Here is a 17,582-nt window from a genome sequence, read left to right on the forward strand (position 1 = left end):
GGTGATAGGATATGCATATCTATTACTCATGTAGGTAATGAATGCCCTGTTCCAGCTGGTCCTTAGAGAATCTAACCTGTGGAAGGCTAACAGATGCCTGAGGGGTGTTTATAAAGCATCAAGGAGTCACCCAGTGTCTTAGTGCCAGCCACTCCAGAGCCCTGTTATATATGTGATCTGAGGGGCGTCCTTACTTGTCTGTGGGAAGCGGGCTCATGACAAGCTGCCTGACACAGGGATTCAGGCAGTTCATGAAAACTGGCTGGGAGGGACCCTGGGGAGTAAATTCCCTGACCTCTATTCTCAATCCCCTTGTGATGCTTGCCATTGGCAAAACTGTTTAAAACCAGAGAAGGGAACATGATGATACTTTTCAGGGGGTCATCTTGAATTTCACCCAGAATTGAATTTTGTGGGTGGTCTGAGAAGTAAGGACATGGTTGTCTGATGAATAAAGCGCCAATCACAGAAACAGTTTCTTCTCCACTGTATGATGTGTCTTTTTGTCATGTCAGGTATAACATCACAATTTGTTTTATTCAGTGTAGCAACTCCCCTCCCCTCCTGAGATGGGTCTCATTTTGTAGCCCTGGCTGACCTGGACCTTACTCCTGCCTCTGCCTGGGTGTGCTGGGATTAAAGAGTCCACCACTGACCAGTGGCCCTCTCATTTTAGATTGTAACAATTGTTTATGGTTGGAAGGGCCTTCTCATTTCAATATAATTTTAGTGTCACTTGTCATTTTTTACAAACATGCTGCATCAAACCCTGTTAAAATTTTAATGTGATTTTTACAAACCAATTTAGGGAAGAAATTAGATATTTACAAAAATAACCTTAATTCCTAATAAACTCATTTATTTTTAAATTTTTTCTATTTATAATTTTCTTTGTAAAAGCTATGTTCATTTTTTTTAAAAAGCATCTTTTATTATTTTTTATCTTAATTGTGTCTGAGTGTTTTGCCTGCATGTCTGTGTACCATGTGTGTGCCTGGTGCCCAATGAGGCCAGAAGAGGGCATCAGACCCCCTGTAACTATTTACAGATGGTTGTGAGTGGCCATGTAAGTGCATACAGAACAAAACCAGGTGCCAGTGCTCTTAACTTCTGAGCCATCTCTCCAGCTCCTATGCCTGTATTTTTTTTTTTTGAGTATTTGGATTTATTTTTCTAGTTACTGTTTAAATAGTATCTTAGCTTGGGTTTCTGTTGTGATAAAACATCATGAGCAAAACAACTTTGGTAGGAAAGGGTTTATTTGGCTTTCACAGTCCATCTGAAGGGAAGTCAGGGCAGGAACTTAAAGGCAGGAGCTGATGCAGAGGCCACGAAGGAACACAGCTTACTGGCTTGCTTAGGGCTTGCTCAGCCGGCTTTCTTATACAACCCAGGACCTCCTGCTGGGGGTGGCCTCACCAACAGCGGACTGGGCCCTCCCACATCAATCATTAATCAAGAAAATGCCCACAGACGGTCTGATGGAAGAATGAACTTCCTCTTCCTGATAACTCTGGTTTGTGTCAAGTTGACAAGAAACTATTTTGATACATTTACCTTTTTGATAATGTGAACATATTATGATATGTTCATAATTACTGCCATTATATAGAAATACTCTGTTCTATGATTAATTTTTATATACTGACTTTGTATTCAGTGGCCTTGCTGAGTTTTATGATAGTTCCCTGAAGATTCTTGTGCATTTTCTGTGAACACATTCATTATCTGTAAATGATAGTTTTGTTTCTTCTTTCCAATTCTCACACATTTCTTCTGCCTGCTTTATTATACTATCTAGGACCCCTGGTATAATATTTTTTAATAGAAGTGATAGGAGACATTTTTTAAGAGTATAGTTTCATATCTCAGTGGAAGCTTTCAAGATTTCAAAATTAAGAATGACATCTGTAGCTGGGCGTGGTGGGGCACACATTTAATCTCAGCACTGACTCAGGCAAACATCTGAGTTTTAGGTCAGCCAGATACACAATGAGACCCTGTTTCAAAACAGACATACTCTTTGTCAACCTAAGGAAAATTACTTTCTATTCTTAGTTTCTATCCCAAATAGTTGATTTTTAAAAAAATCTTGATTGAGTTTTAACTTAGCAAATATTTTTCTATTGCCAATGACATAATAGTCTGAATTTTTTTGTTATTTGTTATGTATTTCAGAATGTTAAATAACCTCGCCAGGACCAAAGGTTCTTATGTCCTCTCCCTGCTTTTCTTTCTCACTTTCCTAGCTAATATTTATGCCATGTGTGTGTATCTTCATGAGTGAGAATAACTCAGTTTTCCTCTTCTGTAATATGCATGTGGGCTTTTCCGTCCCACTAGCCATTTATAAATAGCCACTCAGAGACTTACTATTAATTATACCTGCATGGCTGATAGCTTAGGCTGCTCTCCAGACAGCTTTTACAACTTAAATTAACCCATTTCTATTAATCTATGTGCTGCTCCAAGACTCGTTAGCGTCATTTATGAACTTGTTGCTTCTTCCTTGTCTGGCTTAAGATTCTGGAGACTCCGCCCTTCTTCCCAGCATTCTCTCTGCCCCTAAAATCCTACCTAGCCATTGGCAATCAACTCTTTACTAACCAATTTGAGTAATACATTTTCACAGTGAACAAAAGGATTATTCCACAGTGGAAATAGTCTTGTCATATTTTGCTGTTAAGATTGAACTGCTTATGTAGCTCCTGCAAGGAGGGCTCCAGGTCCGTCCTCAGCACACCAGAATCTATGCTGGTTTTATGAGATGAACTGGGGCTGCTTCCTCTTTTTGTATAAAAGAGTTCAAACAGGACTTGCCTTACTTAGGGTTTTCATTGCTGTGAAGAGACACCATGACGACGGCAACGGCAACTCTTACAAGAGAACCATTTAATTGCAGTTTTAGAGGTTCCGTCCATTATCATCATGGCGGGGAGCATGGTGGTGTGCAGTGCAGGCAGATGTGGTGCTGGAGCTGAGAGTGCTACATCTTTCAGGCAACAGGAAGTTGACTGATTGTCACAGTGAGTGAAGCTTGAGAAAAGCGACCCAAAACCCACCCCGCAGTGATACACTTCCTCCAACAAGGCCACACCTTCTAAGAATGCCACTCTCTTTGGGGGGTCATTTTCTTTCAAACCACCACAGGACTCAGTTCATTTAAAAATGATGATGGGGAGCCGGGCATTGGTGGCGCACGCCTTTAATCCCAGCACTCGGGAGGCAGAGGCAGGCGGATCTCTGTGAGTTCGAGGCCAGCCTGGTCTACAGAGTGAGTTCGAGGCCAGCCTCCAAAACAATACAGAGAAACCCTGTCTTGAAAAACCAAAAAAAAAAAAAAAATGATGATGGGGTTTTTCCTTAGGGATAGGTTTGGGTTTTTTGTTTGTTTTTTCTATGATAGATCTGGAGCTTCCCAGACTTCTACTTCGTTTCATTTGATAATTACGTTTCCCTAGAAGTTTGTCCAGTTTATGGGCACTTAAATTTATTGATGTGAATGCTTGTAATATTTTCTTGTGGAGAGCTTTTAACTTTAGTAATTTCTCTCCTCTCCCTTCTCCTTCTGTTTTTCTCCAATATTGGGACTAGACTAAGGAGCACAGGGTCGTCATACACACTAGGCAGGCATTCTGCTTCTGGGCTGTATTCCTGGCCCTTCATTCTTGATATTAGTAATTTTTTCTATTTTTTAAAGTGACTCTCACCAGAGGTTCAAATCTAGACATTTGATTTGTTGTCCTTTCTATTAATTCTTCCTATGTGTCTGCCTCCTTATCTACTTTAAACACAGTTGCTTTCACTTTCTGTGGATTAATTTGTTCATTCTGTAGATTCTGCCGTAAATACCGAATTGACTTATTTTTTAGTAGTCATTTTCTAATATATGCTTTAAAAGCTATACATGTCATTATATTGCTTTGACAGTATTCTGTAAGTTTTATTATGCTGATTTACCATTCCATTAAGAATAATGAGGATGTCTTTTTTTATTCCATGGGCTATTTAGAAATGAATTACTTAATTTCAGGCTTACTTTGTTATTTCAACATAAACCTGCATAATTAGGCAGTATGTCCTAAAAGAGCTGAGACTTTGATAACTCCATAGTTTGTATTGTTTGGTCACTTGGGTGGGAGAAGGTGAGCTTTCAAATCCTGCCTCCTGCCTCCTGCCTCCTGCCTCCTGCCTCCTGCCTCCGCCTCTCCATTGCTGGGATTAAAGGTGTGGGTCATCACTGCCTGGCTGATTTTCTCCTTTTTAAATCTGCTTTTCTGTTAGTTACTGAGAGAAAATTTTCTCTTTTTAGTTCTGTCAACCCCCGCTCACGCTGTTAACATGTATATAGAGATGTAGAAGTTTTATAACTTTTTGGTGAATCATCATGAAGTGGTCTTTGTTTTTAGTGACTTCAACATTAGTACTCTGTTTGTATTCAAATATATGTATGCATATGTATGTATGTATGCATGCATGCACGCATGCATGCATGCTGGTGAAGGATACAGGGTGTCCTGCTCTGCCACTCTCCGTCTGTTTCTCATCACACAGGGTGTCTTACTGAGCCTGGAGCCCGGCTGACAGCCAGTGAGCGCGTGTGTGTGCTTGCATGTGGAGGCCAGCTGTCTCCGCCCCAGCAGTGCTGTTACAGTGCCCTCGGTCACACACACCTACCTCTTTCCTTGAGTTCTGGGGATTTCAATTCAGGTTATTGTGCCCTTGCCTGCCAAACCATCACCCTAGCCCTAGTATTCAAATGATTCATTGTTTCCTACTCTTTCAGCATCTTTTTGTCCTTAGACTGAAGATATGTCTCCTAGAAACTATTTGTAGTTGTTATTTTTGTTCCAAGTCTGACAATATTCTGTCTGGATCTTTTGAGACATGGTCTTACTGTGTAGCCCAGGACAGCCTTGAGTTCCTCCTGTCCCTCCAGCTCAAAGGAGTGGCAGCTGTGCGTCATTATACCAGGTTTCCTGAATCTTACCATCTTTATTTCTTTATTTTAGGGTGGGAATTTATAACTTACTCAGTAATGGATTAGGAATTGATCAACAGATTTTAGCAAGAAGAATGAGAAATTGAAGTAATGTGGACAGGCTGCAGTAGGCTGCTTATCAACAGTCTGACACTATTTTATTTATATACCTGGAATATAATGACCAATATGTACCATCTAATCCACCGTCTAACTTGTTTACTCTGTGTGTGTGTGTGTGTGTGTGTGTGTGTGTGTGTGTGTGTGTGTACACTTGTGGAGAATTGAAGACAGCTTGGCAAGATTTGGTCTCCACAGTATGGGACCCAGGGACCAAGCTCATCTTGTTGAAAGTCACCTTTACATGCAGAGCCATCTTGCTGGCCCTTCATCTTGTATTTGAGATAGATTCTCACTGGCACCTGGGACTCACAGATTAAGCTAGAATGGTTGGCCAGCAAGCTCCAGGGATCCTTCTGTCTTTCACTTCCCCAGTGCTAGAAATACAAGCGTGCTTTTTGTCTTTATATGACTGTTGGGGCTTGAACTCAGGTCCTCATGCTTGTATGTCAAACATTCTATTGTCTTCCCTTCTTTTATACTACCCTCCGCTTTCCTCCGCTGTGTACCCCTCTAAGGGGTGTTGTTCATTGTTTTATTTTTTTCCACATCTCATATGGGGGAGGAGGACTTCTTTTTGTGTGTGTGTGTTCTGCCTGTATGTGTGAATCTATATCCAGTGTGTCCCTGGTGTTCGTGGAGACCAGAAGAAGGCATTGGATCCCTTGGAACTAGAGTTACAGATGGTTGTGAGCCACTCTGGGTGTTGGGAACTGGATCCTAGTCCTGTGCAGGAGCAGCCAGTGGTCGAGACTGCTTAGCCATTTCTCCAGCTACTTCTCTGTAGTTTTCTTTTTAGTGGTTATGCATTCTTACTTATATTCTCGGCCCACTAAAGAATGATGTGACACATGATCTTAGCCAAAGGGCTGAGAAATGATTTACACAAAGTAGAACTCTTACTGAGTCACAGGTAAGTCCCTGGGGGCACTTTGATAGCTGTGTTCTTCCCTCTCAGCTTAAGTTATTGTTGGTTATTTTAATTTTCCATATTTTAAAATCTACAAAGCACATATTACGTTCTAGTAGTCAATATTTGTTAGTTTTATTTGTTTATTCTTTCTATTAATTTTCATTCTTTAAAATACTTCTTAGTTTGTTGTTTTGATTTTTAAAAAGTTTTTTGAGGTAGTCTCCCTGTGTGTAGCATAGATATGAATGCTGAAATTACATATGTGTGCTATTGTATCTGGCTCAACTTACACCTTTTTTTAGGAAGGGCATGCGTGTGTGTGTGTGTGTGTGTGTGTGTGTGTGTGTGTGTGTGTGTGTGTGTGTGGTCTGTAAAGATGGTTCAGTGGTTAAGAGGAATTGTTGCTCTGTTGTGAGTGCTAGAGGTTGGATCCCAGTCCACAAATGCCTCTAACTCCAACTCCGAGGGATCTGATGCCCTATTCTGCCCTCTGTGGACACCTGCACACATACGCACGTACATCACAGAGATGCACATGTGAGAATGGAATGTCTATTCTTAAAGAAGGAGAAAAGAAGAAGATGGTCTTGTAGGTAAAGTGATTGGATTCCCAGCACCCATGCACACCTGTAATCCTAGCAGTGGAAGGGTGGAATCAGGAGGACCTTGGACTTTCTAGATAGCCAACCTAGCCAATCTGTGGATTCCAGCTTCAGGGAGAGATTCTGTCTCAATAAATAAGGTGGAATGGCCACAGAGATGGCTCAGCAGTTAAGAACACTTACTATACTTGCTAATGATCTAAGTTCAATTCTCAGCACCCACATTGGGCAGCTCACAGCTGCCTGTCATTCCAGCTCCAAGGAGATCTGACACCTGACCTCTGGCCTCTGAGGACACCCACACGGACACACATGTACACACATACACAAAATTTTGAAGCAAAATAAATTACCTTATTAAAAAACAAGGGTCTCTATAGGCCGGGCGGTGGTGGTGCACGCCTTTAATCCCAGCACTCGGGAGGCAGAGGAAGGCGGATCTCTGTGAGTTCGAGGCCGGGCTGGACCGATAGCCTCCGAAACAATACAGAGAAACCCTGTCTCGTAAAAACCAAAAAAAAAAAAAAAAAAAAAGAACAAGGGTCTCTATGAATGAGTATGAGGTCAGCCTGATCCACATAGTAAATTCTAGGCTAGCCAGAGCTTCATAGTGAGGCCCTGTCTCAAGAAACCAACAAGAAAAAAAAGACTAAGAGAGACATGATGTCAACCTCTAGCTTACACACACACACACACACACACACAGAGAGAGAGAGAGAGAGAGAGAGAGAGAGAGAGAGAGAGAAGTCTTTCATTTGTCTGAAAGTGTCTGTTTCCTATTTGCTTGAGACAGGGTCTTGTCCTGTAGCCTAGGCTGTACCAGACTTTCAGCAGAGCTCCTCCACCAGCTGGGATTTCACACCTGGCTTTATTTTATGTTTTTTTTTTCACTTTTTCTGCATTTAAGATGCTGAACTGTTGGCAGTATGCAGACACCACAGATCTTGTGGCACTGTGTTTTGCCTTCCATCTTTCTTGGAATTTAGCTTAGGGACTGGAGAGATGGTCCAGTAATAAAGAACACTTGCTGCTCTTGAGAGGACCAATATTCTGTCTGCAGCACCGGCATGACATGCATCACAGCCTCCTGGAGATTACCAGGGCTCTCACATGCCTGTGGTGCACAGTTGAGCAGGTGTACAGTGCATGCTCGTGCACACACAATTTCAAAAGGCATATAGTTTAAAAACTTTAGGGTTTTTTATTATGTATGTTGAGTGTTTTACTGCATATGTGAACTACACATGTGCCTGGCTCTCTAGATCAGAAGAGCATGTTTGATCCCTAGGAACTGGAGTTAAGAATGGTTGTGAGCCAACATGTGGGTGCTGGAAACCAAGCTCAGGTTTGCAAGGGCAGCAGGTACTCGAACTGCTGAGCCATCTCCCCAGCCCTCAGTTTAGAGTTTGAAGGTAAGTCTGTTCTTCTCCAACTCCAGCACAAGTTCTAAGTTTCTCACCTTTGAATTTCAACAGTTTTACAGTGACGTCCCTAGTAAACTTAATTTTGTATATTCAGCTTAGCTTTGTGGTGCTTATGGATTTGTGGCTTGATACCTTCTGCAGGTTTTGGAAAATTCCTGACTTCCTTCAGTGATGGGGTACGATGTAGAAGATTAAGCAAAGAAAACCCTTTCCTCCCCAGCTTGCCTTTGGTCATGCTGTTTCTTCATAGCAGTAGTAATCCTAATTAGGACAATGGGGTACCTGGGGAAATTTAGTTCTTTGGGATCCATTGCTTTAGTAGTTGGATAGCTGAAGGGAGGGCCTCATAGTGTTTCTTTAGGATATTTTCTTAATTGCCTTGATGGTTTCAGGAGCTCAGTTGCCAAGTACTTTCCCATTCGACATAAAGAGTTATTCAAGCCATCTCAAGTCAGTTCTTTTTCAAGTTTTTGTTTTGTTTTGTTTTTTCTTTTGTTTTTTTGAGATAGGATCTCTCTATGTAGCCCTGGCTGTCCTACAACTCACTCTGTAGAACAGACAGGGCCTCCAACTCACAGACTTCCACCCTCCTCTGCCTCCTAGGTGCTGAGATTAAAGGTGCTCATCACCAAGCCTGACTTGAATTTGTTTTTTGTTGTCTTTTAAAAAAAATTTTGCCAGGCACACACCTTTGATCCCAGCACTCGAGAGGCAGCAGACAGATCTCTGTGAGTTTGAATCCAGCTTGATCTACAGAGCAAGTTCCAGTACAACTAAGGTTACACAAAGAAACCCTTTCTCGAAAACAAAACAGATTAAAAAGAGTTTTGGCTCCCAAATGAATAAGCAAACAAATTAATAGACTCACAAGAGTGCAAAAGTAACCTCACCACACCCTGTTGCTTTATATGCATGTATTCCCTACTCTCAACAATAATGGTTAATAGTTTAGTTATCTTCCTCTGTCATCCACATTCATTTGCCTTCTATGTATTTTTATTGGTTTTATCTATTTAATTTATTTTTCACATTATTTTCTTTATGATTTTTTTTTCCCCAGAAAGAGTGCCTCAGTAAAGGAGGCTATTTGGTCAGCTGGTTTCCATTTTTTTTTTTTTTTTTTTGGTTTTACGAGACAGGGTTTCTCTGTATTGTTTTGAAGGCTGTCGGTCCAGCCTGGCCTCGAACTCACAGAGATCCCCCTGCCTCTGCCTCCCGAGTGCTGGGATTAAAGGCGTGCGCCACCACCACCTGGCAGCTGGTTTCCATTCTGTCTCTGGCTTTTAGACAGAGTATATCTACTTGTTGTTGTGACTTTGGGGAGGAGGGACTTACTTGGCTCTTAGTTTGAAAGTGTAAGCCTCTCAAGACGGGGGAGGTATGGGGCAGGAATGAGGCATTGTGCTTGCGCTCAGGAAGCAGAGAGAGATGAATGCAGGCCCTCAGCTCCAGTTTTCCTTTTCCTTGTTCAGTACTCAGCTCGGGATGGTGCCAGCCATGTCAGGGAGGGTCTTACCTCAGCTGAATCTCAGGAAACACCTTCACATGCTCAAGGCGTGTCTCCAAGGCAATTTAAAATCCAGTCTAGTTGACAGTCCAGATTAACATCATATAGGGTCTCCCTGTGGAGCTCAGACTGACCTGAAACACTATGTTGTCCAGACTGGCCTTGAACTCATGGCAGTCCACCTGCCTCAGCCTCCTGAATACTGGGGTGTGCCCCCACATACTCTTCATGATGATTTTTACTTTCTGCAGTGTGAGTTTTAGTCTTTCGTTGCTTTGGCCTCTGGTTCTTTTCCTCTGCATTTCTGGTACAGTATGGAGACTGTTACCTTCTATTGGTGGTGTAAATCTACTCCCTAAGGTTCTCTTGTGGCTTATTTGTTAGACTTTCCACACATAACTTCTTTCTCTAAATCCTCTGACTATCTTTTTCTTATCATGTAGTGCATTCTTGTTTGCTCCAGCGTCTTTGCTTTTTGATATAAATGTGATTTTTATCTAGATATAGTGCTTGTAGATGGCTTAGGTGAATTGTGGTTGCCTCCTCCCAACCCCGCCCCCAACTGCTTTCTTCTGAGAACTTCAGTTAGGATGTTCCCTGGTCAGCGCCCGATCCTGATGAGAGACTGTTGTGTTCCTGCTTCCTGGCATTAGCTCCCCCGCACCTGCTTCCATTTCCTCTTCTCTAGTCCTTTGATCCTCTGAAACAATGCATATGCAAAGCTCCTCTCTCAAATACAGCCTGACACTTAAAAGACTTAAAAGACATTTCTGCTAGTGGCCTACTGGGAGGATGGCATTCCAGGCCGCAATATAAACATACCTACAAAATTGCGAATTTTTGTGTGTGCACATTTTTTGTATGTCTCTCTTAGGTAGGATGTGCAATCGTGTTGTTACGTAGACTTTTCCCTCAGGCCATCTCAGTTCTTCAGGTTTTTCCTGTGACTCTGGCAATTTAATATGGCCAACTTCGCACTAACCATCCCGCTTGGCTCATCTGCCGTCCCACAGTCTCAACACATTGAAAGGGGAATATGGTGTCTTCCCCACAAAACCCGTTATCTTTCTCTTGTCTCAATTACCATTCCAGTCTCTCAAGCTTAAAACCAGCATTCCTTCCTGACTTAGGCTTTCAGCGCCCTTCCCTGTAAATCCCTCAGTATGTCTAGGAAGCCTGTGTCCAGCTTTCGTGACTTCTCTCTCTGGGCTGCTGCTTTCTCTCACCTAGGCTGTGCTGCTGTGCCAGGACCGTCCAGCAGCCTCTTCTTTCTGCTGGTTTCCTTCCTCCTGCTCCTTTGATCGTATTCCAGATGGCTGCCAGATTTGTGTTTGGTCTAAAGTGCTTCTTTCCTCCAGTCACTGTTCGCTCCTGAGCTCCAACACCTCATCACCTATGGAGGACAGAGTCTAAATTGTTCAGTGTAACTCTAGGCTTTTCTCACGTTCCATTGTACAAACTGTTTTCAGCTTTGCAGCTCTTCTCAGTCTGTCTCTGTAGGCGCTTAAACCTTCCGCTGTTGTAATAGGGCTTCTTTATCTATCCCTCCTTTGGACCTAACAGCCTCTAAGGGAAGAACAACATCAAAGCCCATCTGGAGCTGTTATGTCTGTTTCATAGCTCTAGACAGGATGCCATGGCTCTTGGTGCCTGGTCTCTGCTGGGAGTTCTGGCCAGAGCTCTCTCCATTGGCAATGCACCTGTTTACCGTTCTCTTCCCTATTCTGCTGCTTCATGGTGTGACTAGCTTGTTTAGTTTGTGCCTGCTGTTTTCACACTTAGAATGCATGCTTCTGGAAGGTGCTTAATATCTATGTACACATTCAAATACTTAATAAAGTTTATTTGAACTTGCAGACCCATGTGTCTGGCAAAGACAGAAGAGATACTGTATTAATTCAATAATCAGTTTATGTGGAAAAAAACAATATTTGAGCTAATTTCCAGGTACGCAGGGTTAGTACGTTAATAAGATTTCTGTTTAGCCATTTGTTACATTTGTCTTAGTCATGCATGAGATGCTAATGATTATTTAATGTTTTCTTTCTGATGACTTAATTCATATTTGTGAGACTTACTCATCTTTGTAACCCTTGTCCTCAGAAAACTGCCTAAGACATGTTGGACTTGGTTCTGATTAAATGTGTCCTTGTTACGATCTGTTACTGTGTCGTCCATACTGCGAAATATCACTCTTCAGTGTTTTAACTTCGAGAGTTTGTTTGTTTGTTTCCCATTACCTCTTAACAACATGAATCGTTGATGCCGTAGTGTCTTTTAACTGAAAATAAAAATGATATGTTTCAAAATTTGTTGACGTATAGCTATGACTTATATTACTATATATAATGTAAATGCATTAACAACTGAGATTGCCTTCCTTTGTTTCATCCTTAATAAAATATTTTAAAAATTAAGTCTATTTTGTAACAGACACATTAAAAACAATGATGTTTCCATGCATGCATACTTTGTGTACTTAGGTCAAATATATCTGTCTCAAACATTTATGATATTTATAATCAATTTCCCCCAGCTTTTTGGAATACATGGTTTATAGCCATAATGAAATAACCCCATAGTGTGGTAGCTATGTTGTCGTTGTAAAGTCTTTTTATTATTTTTTATTGTTTTTTGTCATCTGAGACTGATTAGTTACATGAGAGACTCGAATGAGAAAGTGCAAGAAGGTGTTCTCTGGCCAGGCGCTACTCTAGGCTAACGGTATATATGTAAACAAGGTCCAGGTTCTAGGACTTGAGCAATAGTAAGGGAGGCCTTGGATCCAGCCAGCTGCAGGCAAACAAGGGCAGATTCCCATCACATCAGGTCAGATGCAGGGTATTAGCCACCTCCAGGCAGGAGCCATCTCTGTCAAGCCTGCAGTAGTGAGCTCCTCAAGGAAAGCGATGAAGAGCAGTGACAGAGGTGGTTCTGGTCACTTGAATGGTTTTGGCAAGCTCTGCTCTTGTTTTAGCATTAATAACTGCAGCATTCAAGCTAGAGTGGTCTCTAGAGAGCTTTCTGCAGCAATTGCCAAAGGTTTCAGCCCTTATGGACACAGCTGTTCATTCCAGTCCCCCTCAGCCATCCCAGGGGAGCTGACCACACAGCTCCAGCCAACAGGCCTATCTTCCAGACATTCCCCATCTTCTCTAAACGGTTTATTATTTTTATTTTATTTGAGTGTTTGGCTGCATGTTGTATGCATGTGTACCACGTGCACGCCTGGTGCTTGGAGGCCAGAAGAGGGTGTTGGGTCCCTGGAACTGGAGTCGCAGATGATTGTGAGCTGTGGGTGCTGGGAACAGAAAATTTCTCTCTCCAAGAGCAGCAAGTGCTCTTAACCGCTTAGTCATCTCTCTAGCGCTTTATAGTATCTCCCCATTGGTTATTTGGTCTAACCAGTTGAAGTAGCCTTAATGCAGCTGGATATCCATTTCAAATGCCACAGTCCCCCCCCCCCCCCCCCGAGGCCTGGCACATCTGGAAGCTGACCTTCCTATCTTTGTCTTTCTAATAGTGAATTTTATAGAATAATCCTAGAAGTCAGTATGTGAAAAAATTAAAACCCAAGTCTTAAGTGTCCAGCATGTCATTTCTTTTTTTTAATGTATATTTTTTCTAAATGTTTTATTATTTTATGTGTGAATATCTTGTCTATTTGTATATATGTATACCACATGGGCCTGGTGCCCACAGAGAGGGCATCAGATCCTCCAGGACTAGAGTCACAGATGGCTGTGAGCCACCCGGGTCCTCTGCAAGAGCAGCCAGTGCTCTTAACCACTGCTCTAGCCACCTCTCCAGTCCTAGTGTCATTTTTGAGTGGTGGCCACCCTGTTGGTCAGAAATGTTTCCTGGAGTCTTCTGAAACTTCATAAAAGTTGTTGAAGAGTATTTGGGTTATGGTGACAATGCATACCATATTAGAAACACAAAATGTAATGCTTATTATCTCATTTTAAAGTAATAAACCCATAAAATGTTAATATCAGGCCAGGTATGGTGGCGCACACCTTTAATCCCAGCACTTGGGAGGCAGGGGCAGGTGGGTCTCTGATTTGAGGGCAGACTGGTTTATAAAGTGAGTTCCAGGATAGCCAGGACTGTTACACAGAGAAGCCCTGACTCGACCCCGCCCCCCCAAAAAAGTTAACACCAGTTATTTGTGTGTGTGTGTGAAAAATATTTCTCAAAACCAAAAGAGCTGCAGAGTAAAAACTTAGATTTTTTTTGTAAGTCTTATTTAATGTCCTAACAAAAGAGTTGGATTATTGTGTCTGCTTCTGTATCCAGTTTGTTGTGAGGCTACTTGAAGGAAATCCTGCTTTATGCAGATGTTTGAGAAAAAGGAGTATTTGGGGGGTGTAGTGGTTTAGAGCACTTGTTGCTCTTCCAAAGGACCTGGGTTCAATTCTGAGCATCCATCTGATTGCTCACAACCATCATCTCTAGTTCCAAGAGATCCATGTCGTTTTCTAACCTCTATGGGCAACAGGCACGCATGTGGGGCATATGCAAATTGTAAGCAAAACACTCATACACATAAACGTAAATAAATCTACAAAGAATTTTTAAAAACCAAGCAACATTTCATCACTTTTCAGAAAAATTAGAAATATTCTTCCTTGACTTTATACCAAAACATAGCAAGTGATATTTTCTTCAAGAAAGTAACTTGGGACCTAAACTACATTAACAAGCTTTTCTGAACTTGTGTTTGCATAAGAGAGTACATGTGAAAAGAAAAGACTGATGATATATGGCTTTGAACTCTGATGAAGTTACAAACCATTTTGTACGCATTTTACAGGTGAGGGTAAGTTACAGAACTGACCCCAGAATAGTACCCAGATAAATGCTGTCTTAAAACTCTCGGGAGTTTGTAGGAAACTGTCCTGGTGAGATGACTTGTTTGGGGATTAGATGACTTGCTGGAAGAACAAAGATCTCTTGTGTAAATTGCCGTGTTGTTTCTGGCTTATGGTTGGATCTGATTGATAATTATAGATTTTGTTTGTTTTGACTTTTATGTTCCTTAACTCTGTATTCATTTTTATTCTAGACTTACTCTGGACTCTTCTGTGTAGTCATAAATCCTTACAAGAACCTCCCAATTTACTCTGAGAATATTATTGAAATGTATAGAGGGAAGAAACGTCACGAGATGCCACCACACATCTATGCCATCTCAGAGTCTGCTTACAGATGCATGCTTCAAGGTAAATAGAAACACTTGGAACTTGTTAGATATTGCTTTCTAATGTCTTAAGTCTGATCTAAAGAAAGTTTTAATTTTTCTTTTCAAGTTAAAAACATGAACTAGGTATAGTGGTACTGAGGACGCAGAGGCAGGTGCATCTCTGAGTTCGAGGCTAGCCTGGTCCACATAACAAACTCCAGGCCATCCTGGGCTACACAGAGAGACCTTGTCTCAATCAAATCAATCCATAAATGAAATGCTAACTGTTGAAAACTTATTAATGTTTAAGATTAAAATAGATGAGGCTATTTACCATAGGAAGCTAAAATATAGTTTCTGTTTCATAGCAATACTTCATGTGCTTTTTAATATTAAAAAGCATCAAGTTTTGCCGGGCAGTGGTGGCGCACGCCTTTAATCCCAGCACTCGGGAGGCAGAGGCAGGCGGATCTCTGTGAGTTCGAGGCCAGGCTGGACCGACAGCCTCCAAAACAATACAGAGAAACCCTGTCTCGTAAAAGCAAAAAAAAAAAAAAAAAAAAGCATCAAGTTTTTAATGTATGTTTGATCTCTACCACAAACTAGTACAAGTACTACTCCATTATATTAGCCTTTAAAACCAGTAGGAAAGGGCTGGGGGGGGTGTGGTACAGTAGTAGAACATTTCCTTGGCATGGTTCAATTCATGGTTTAATCCCTAGGTTCAGTCTATCCCAAGCACTGCAAGATAATATGAAATAAAAACCAGCTGAACCTGTAGCGCAGGCCTATGATTCCTGCTGCATAGGAAGAACATAAATTTAAGACCTGCCTGAGTACAGAATGAGTTCAAGACCAGCCTGGGTAATTTAGTGAGATGCTGTTTCAGAATAAAAATGTTGGCTGGTGGTGTAACTCGGGGGTAGATAGCTTGCTTGCCTAGCATGTATAAGGAAGGCCCTGGATTCAACCTTTAATACTGCTAAATAAATACATATGAAACAAACAAGAATAATAGGGACGATGTCTACATTATTGAGTGAATCTTACTTGTAGTTTAAGTGCATATAAAGAGACAATAAAAGTCTTTAAAAAGTTGATTGGTTGACATTAATTGCTTTTGGAACAGAATGATTTTTTTGGGGGGAGGTGTTTCAAGGTGTGGTTTCTCTGTGGCTTTGGAGGCTGTCCTGGAAGTAGCTCTTGTAGACCAGGCTGGCCTCAAACTCACAGAGATCCGCCTGCCTCTGCCTCCTGAGTGCTGGGATTAAAGGTGTGCACCAGCACCATCCGGCCCAGAATGAATTCTATAAATGTGTTGAGTTCTTCATTTGAGCTCTGACCTTGCACAATGGTTTATGGAAGGGTTTTTCTTTTTTTCTGAAAGTCTGGCTCTATAGAGTCCCTCATGAGACAAGAAGTAGGAGAATACCCCCTGTAACCAAGTCAGTGATCCCTTGTTTTGGTTGCAGTTGTGGCCTCTCTGGTGCTTGGATTACTATAGAAAAGAAGAGTTCCCAGAAGGCTGGGCATGGGCTCCCCTGCACATGATTCTTCTGAGCATAACGCACATACAAGGAAGGGTTATAGAATCCATTGTTAATACACAGAGATGGGTTTAAAAACAATGTGACTATAGATACTATGTTATTTTGACTTATTAGCAAAAGGAACACTGAACAATTTTATCAGACAGTTGAGATCTACACCATTCACCATTCCACAGTCCCCTGTGGGATCACTGCTGATAACTGTATGCAGTTGTCTGGGCTTGTCAGTTGTGCACCGGAGGGGTGTGTGTGTTCTTATCAACACTTCTACAGATTATGTGAGGCTGTAGGTCTGCCTGTAAAGTTGGTGGGTGGTGTGAACTCATAGAGATAGTTAAGAACATCTGAGGAAAAGACACTGTAAATCTTTGGCCAGGTTGACTAGCTTAAGAGAGTAAATGTTATGTCCTGTGAATGGGTTCCCAGTCAGCTTGACAAGCGGAAGATCTGAGGAAGATGTGGGCATATGATAATGTTGTCATTACTAATGCTAGAATGGATAGTTCATTGCAAATTGCTATGAGCTAGGCATAATAATGTATAGTATGTAAATTTATATTTATTCATATTTATCTCTAGTATACTGAGGCACAAAGAAATTAAATAACTTGGCCAAGAACATGTAGGTTGTTGAATAGTATGAGATAGGGTTAAAAACCATGTAACCTGACATTTTTCTTGTTGTTTTGTTTTGAGATAGGGCCTCTGTAGCCCAAGCTGGACCAGACTCACAATCTTCATGCTTCATCCTCCAGAGTGCTAGGATTATGGGCTTGGGCTTCCACACATGACTCTTATTTAAAACATTCTCATCTACGTTAAATGGAATTCGTTGATCATATAAAAAATTTAAATATGATACAGAAAACTACCTTTGCAATTTCTTTCTGTGAGGAAGGGGCCGCCTGCTCCTGCTTGTATACTACCAGACACAAGAAAGAGGGACAGATAAGGCTTGCACAGTCCTTAGGCTAGGCCTTCAGTTACATGTGATCAGATAGCTGCTTGTCAGAGAGCCTGAGAGGGGACCAGGTGGTAACTTAGAGCGTGGGGCCCCTCTCACCTTTGATGTTAGAGTGAATTCCCCTTTTAACCTGCCTAGGTCTTTTAAAACTCTGTTTCATCCGTAAAGTATCATGCCCTGTGTTATTGTTTGGACACATAGTCTGCATCTTCAAGATTACTGATAGAAATGTTGAAAGAGTTTCTTGTTTCTTTGTTTGTTTGTTTGAAAAAGCATAGGACTGGAGAGATAGTTCAGCCCAGTGGTTAAGAGCACTAGCTGCTCTTCCAGAGACCC

At 41.6% G+C, this 17,582-nt stretch overlaps 1 protein-coding gene across 3 annotated transcripts in view; it reads left to right on the top strand.

The window, feature by feature from the left end:
• The window catches only part of Myh10 (myosin heavy chain 10), a 128,958-nt gene that overhangs the window by 14,929 nt on the left and 96,447 nt on the right, over positions 1 to 17,582 (top strand). For all 3 annotated transcript variants that reach the window (XM_040748924.1, XM_040748925.1, XM_040748923.1), the window contains one exon: positions 14,616 to 14,772. In XM_040748924.1, the coding sequence (XP_040604858.1) occupies positions 14,616 to 14,772 (157 nt within the window). The remainder of the gene's footprint in view (positions 1 to 14,615; positions 14,773 to 17,582) is intronic.

This window comes from Mesocricetus auratus, unplaced genomic scaffold, assembly GCF_017639785.1.
Source record: "Mesocricetus auratus isolate SY011 unplaced genomic scaffold, BCM_Maur_2.0 Super-Scaffold_100007, whole genome shotgun sequence".
Classification (NCBI taxonomy): domain Eukaryota; kingdom Metazoa; phylum Chordata; class Mammalia; order Rodentia; family Cricetidae; genus Mesocricetus; species Mesocricetus auratus.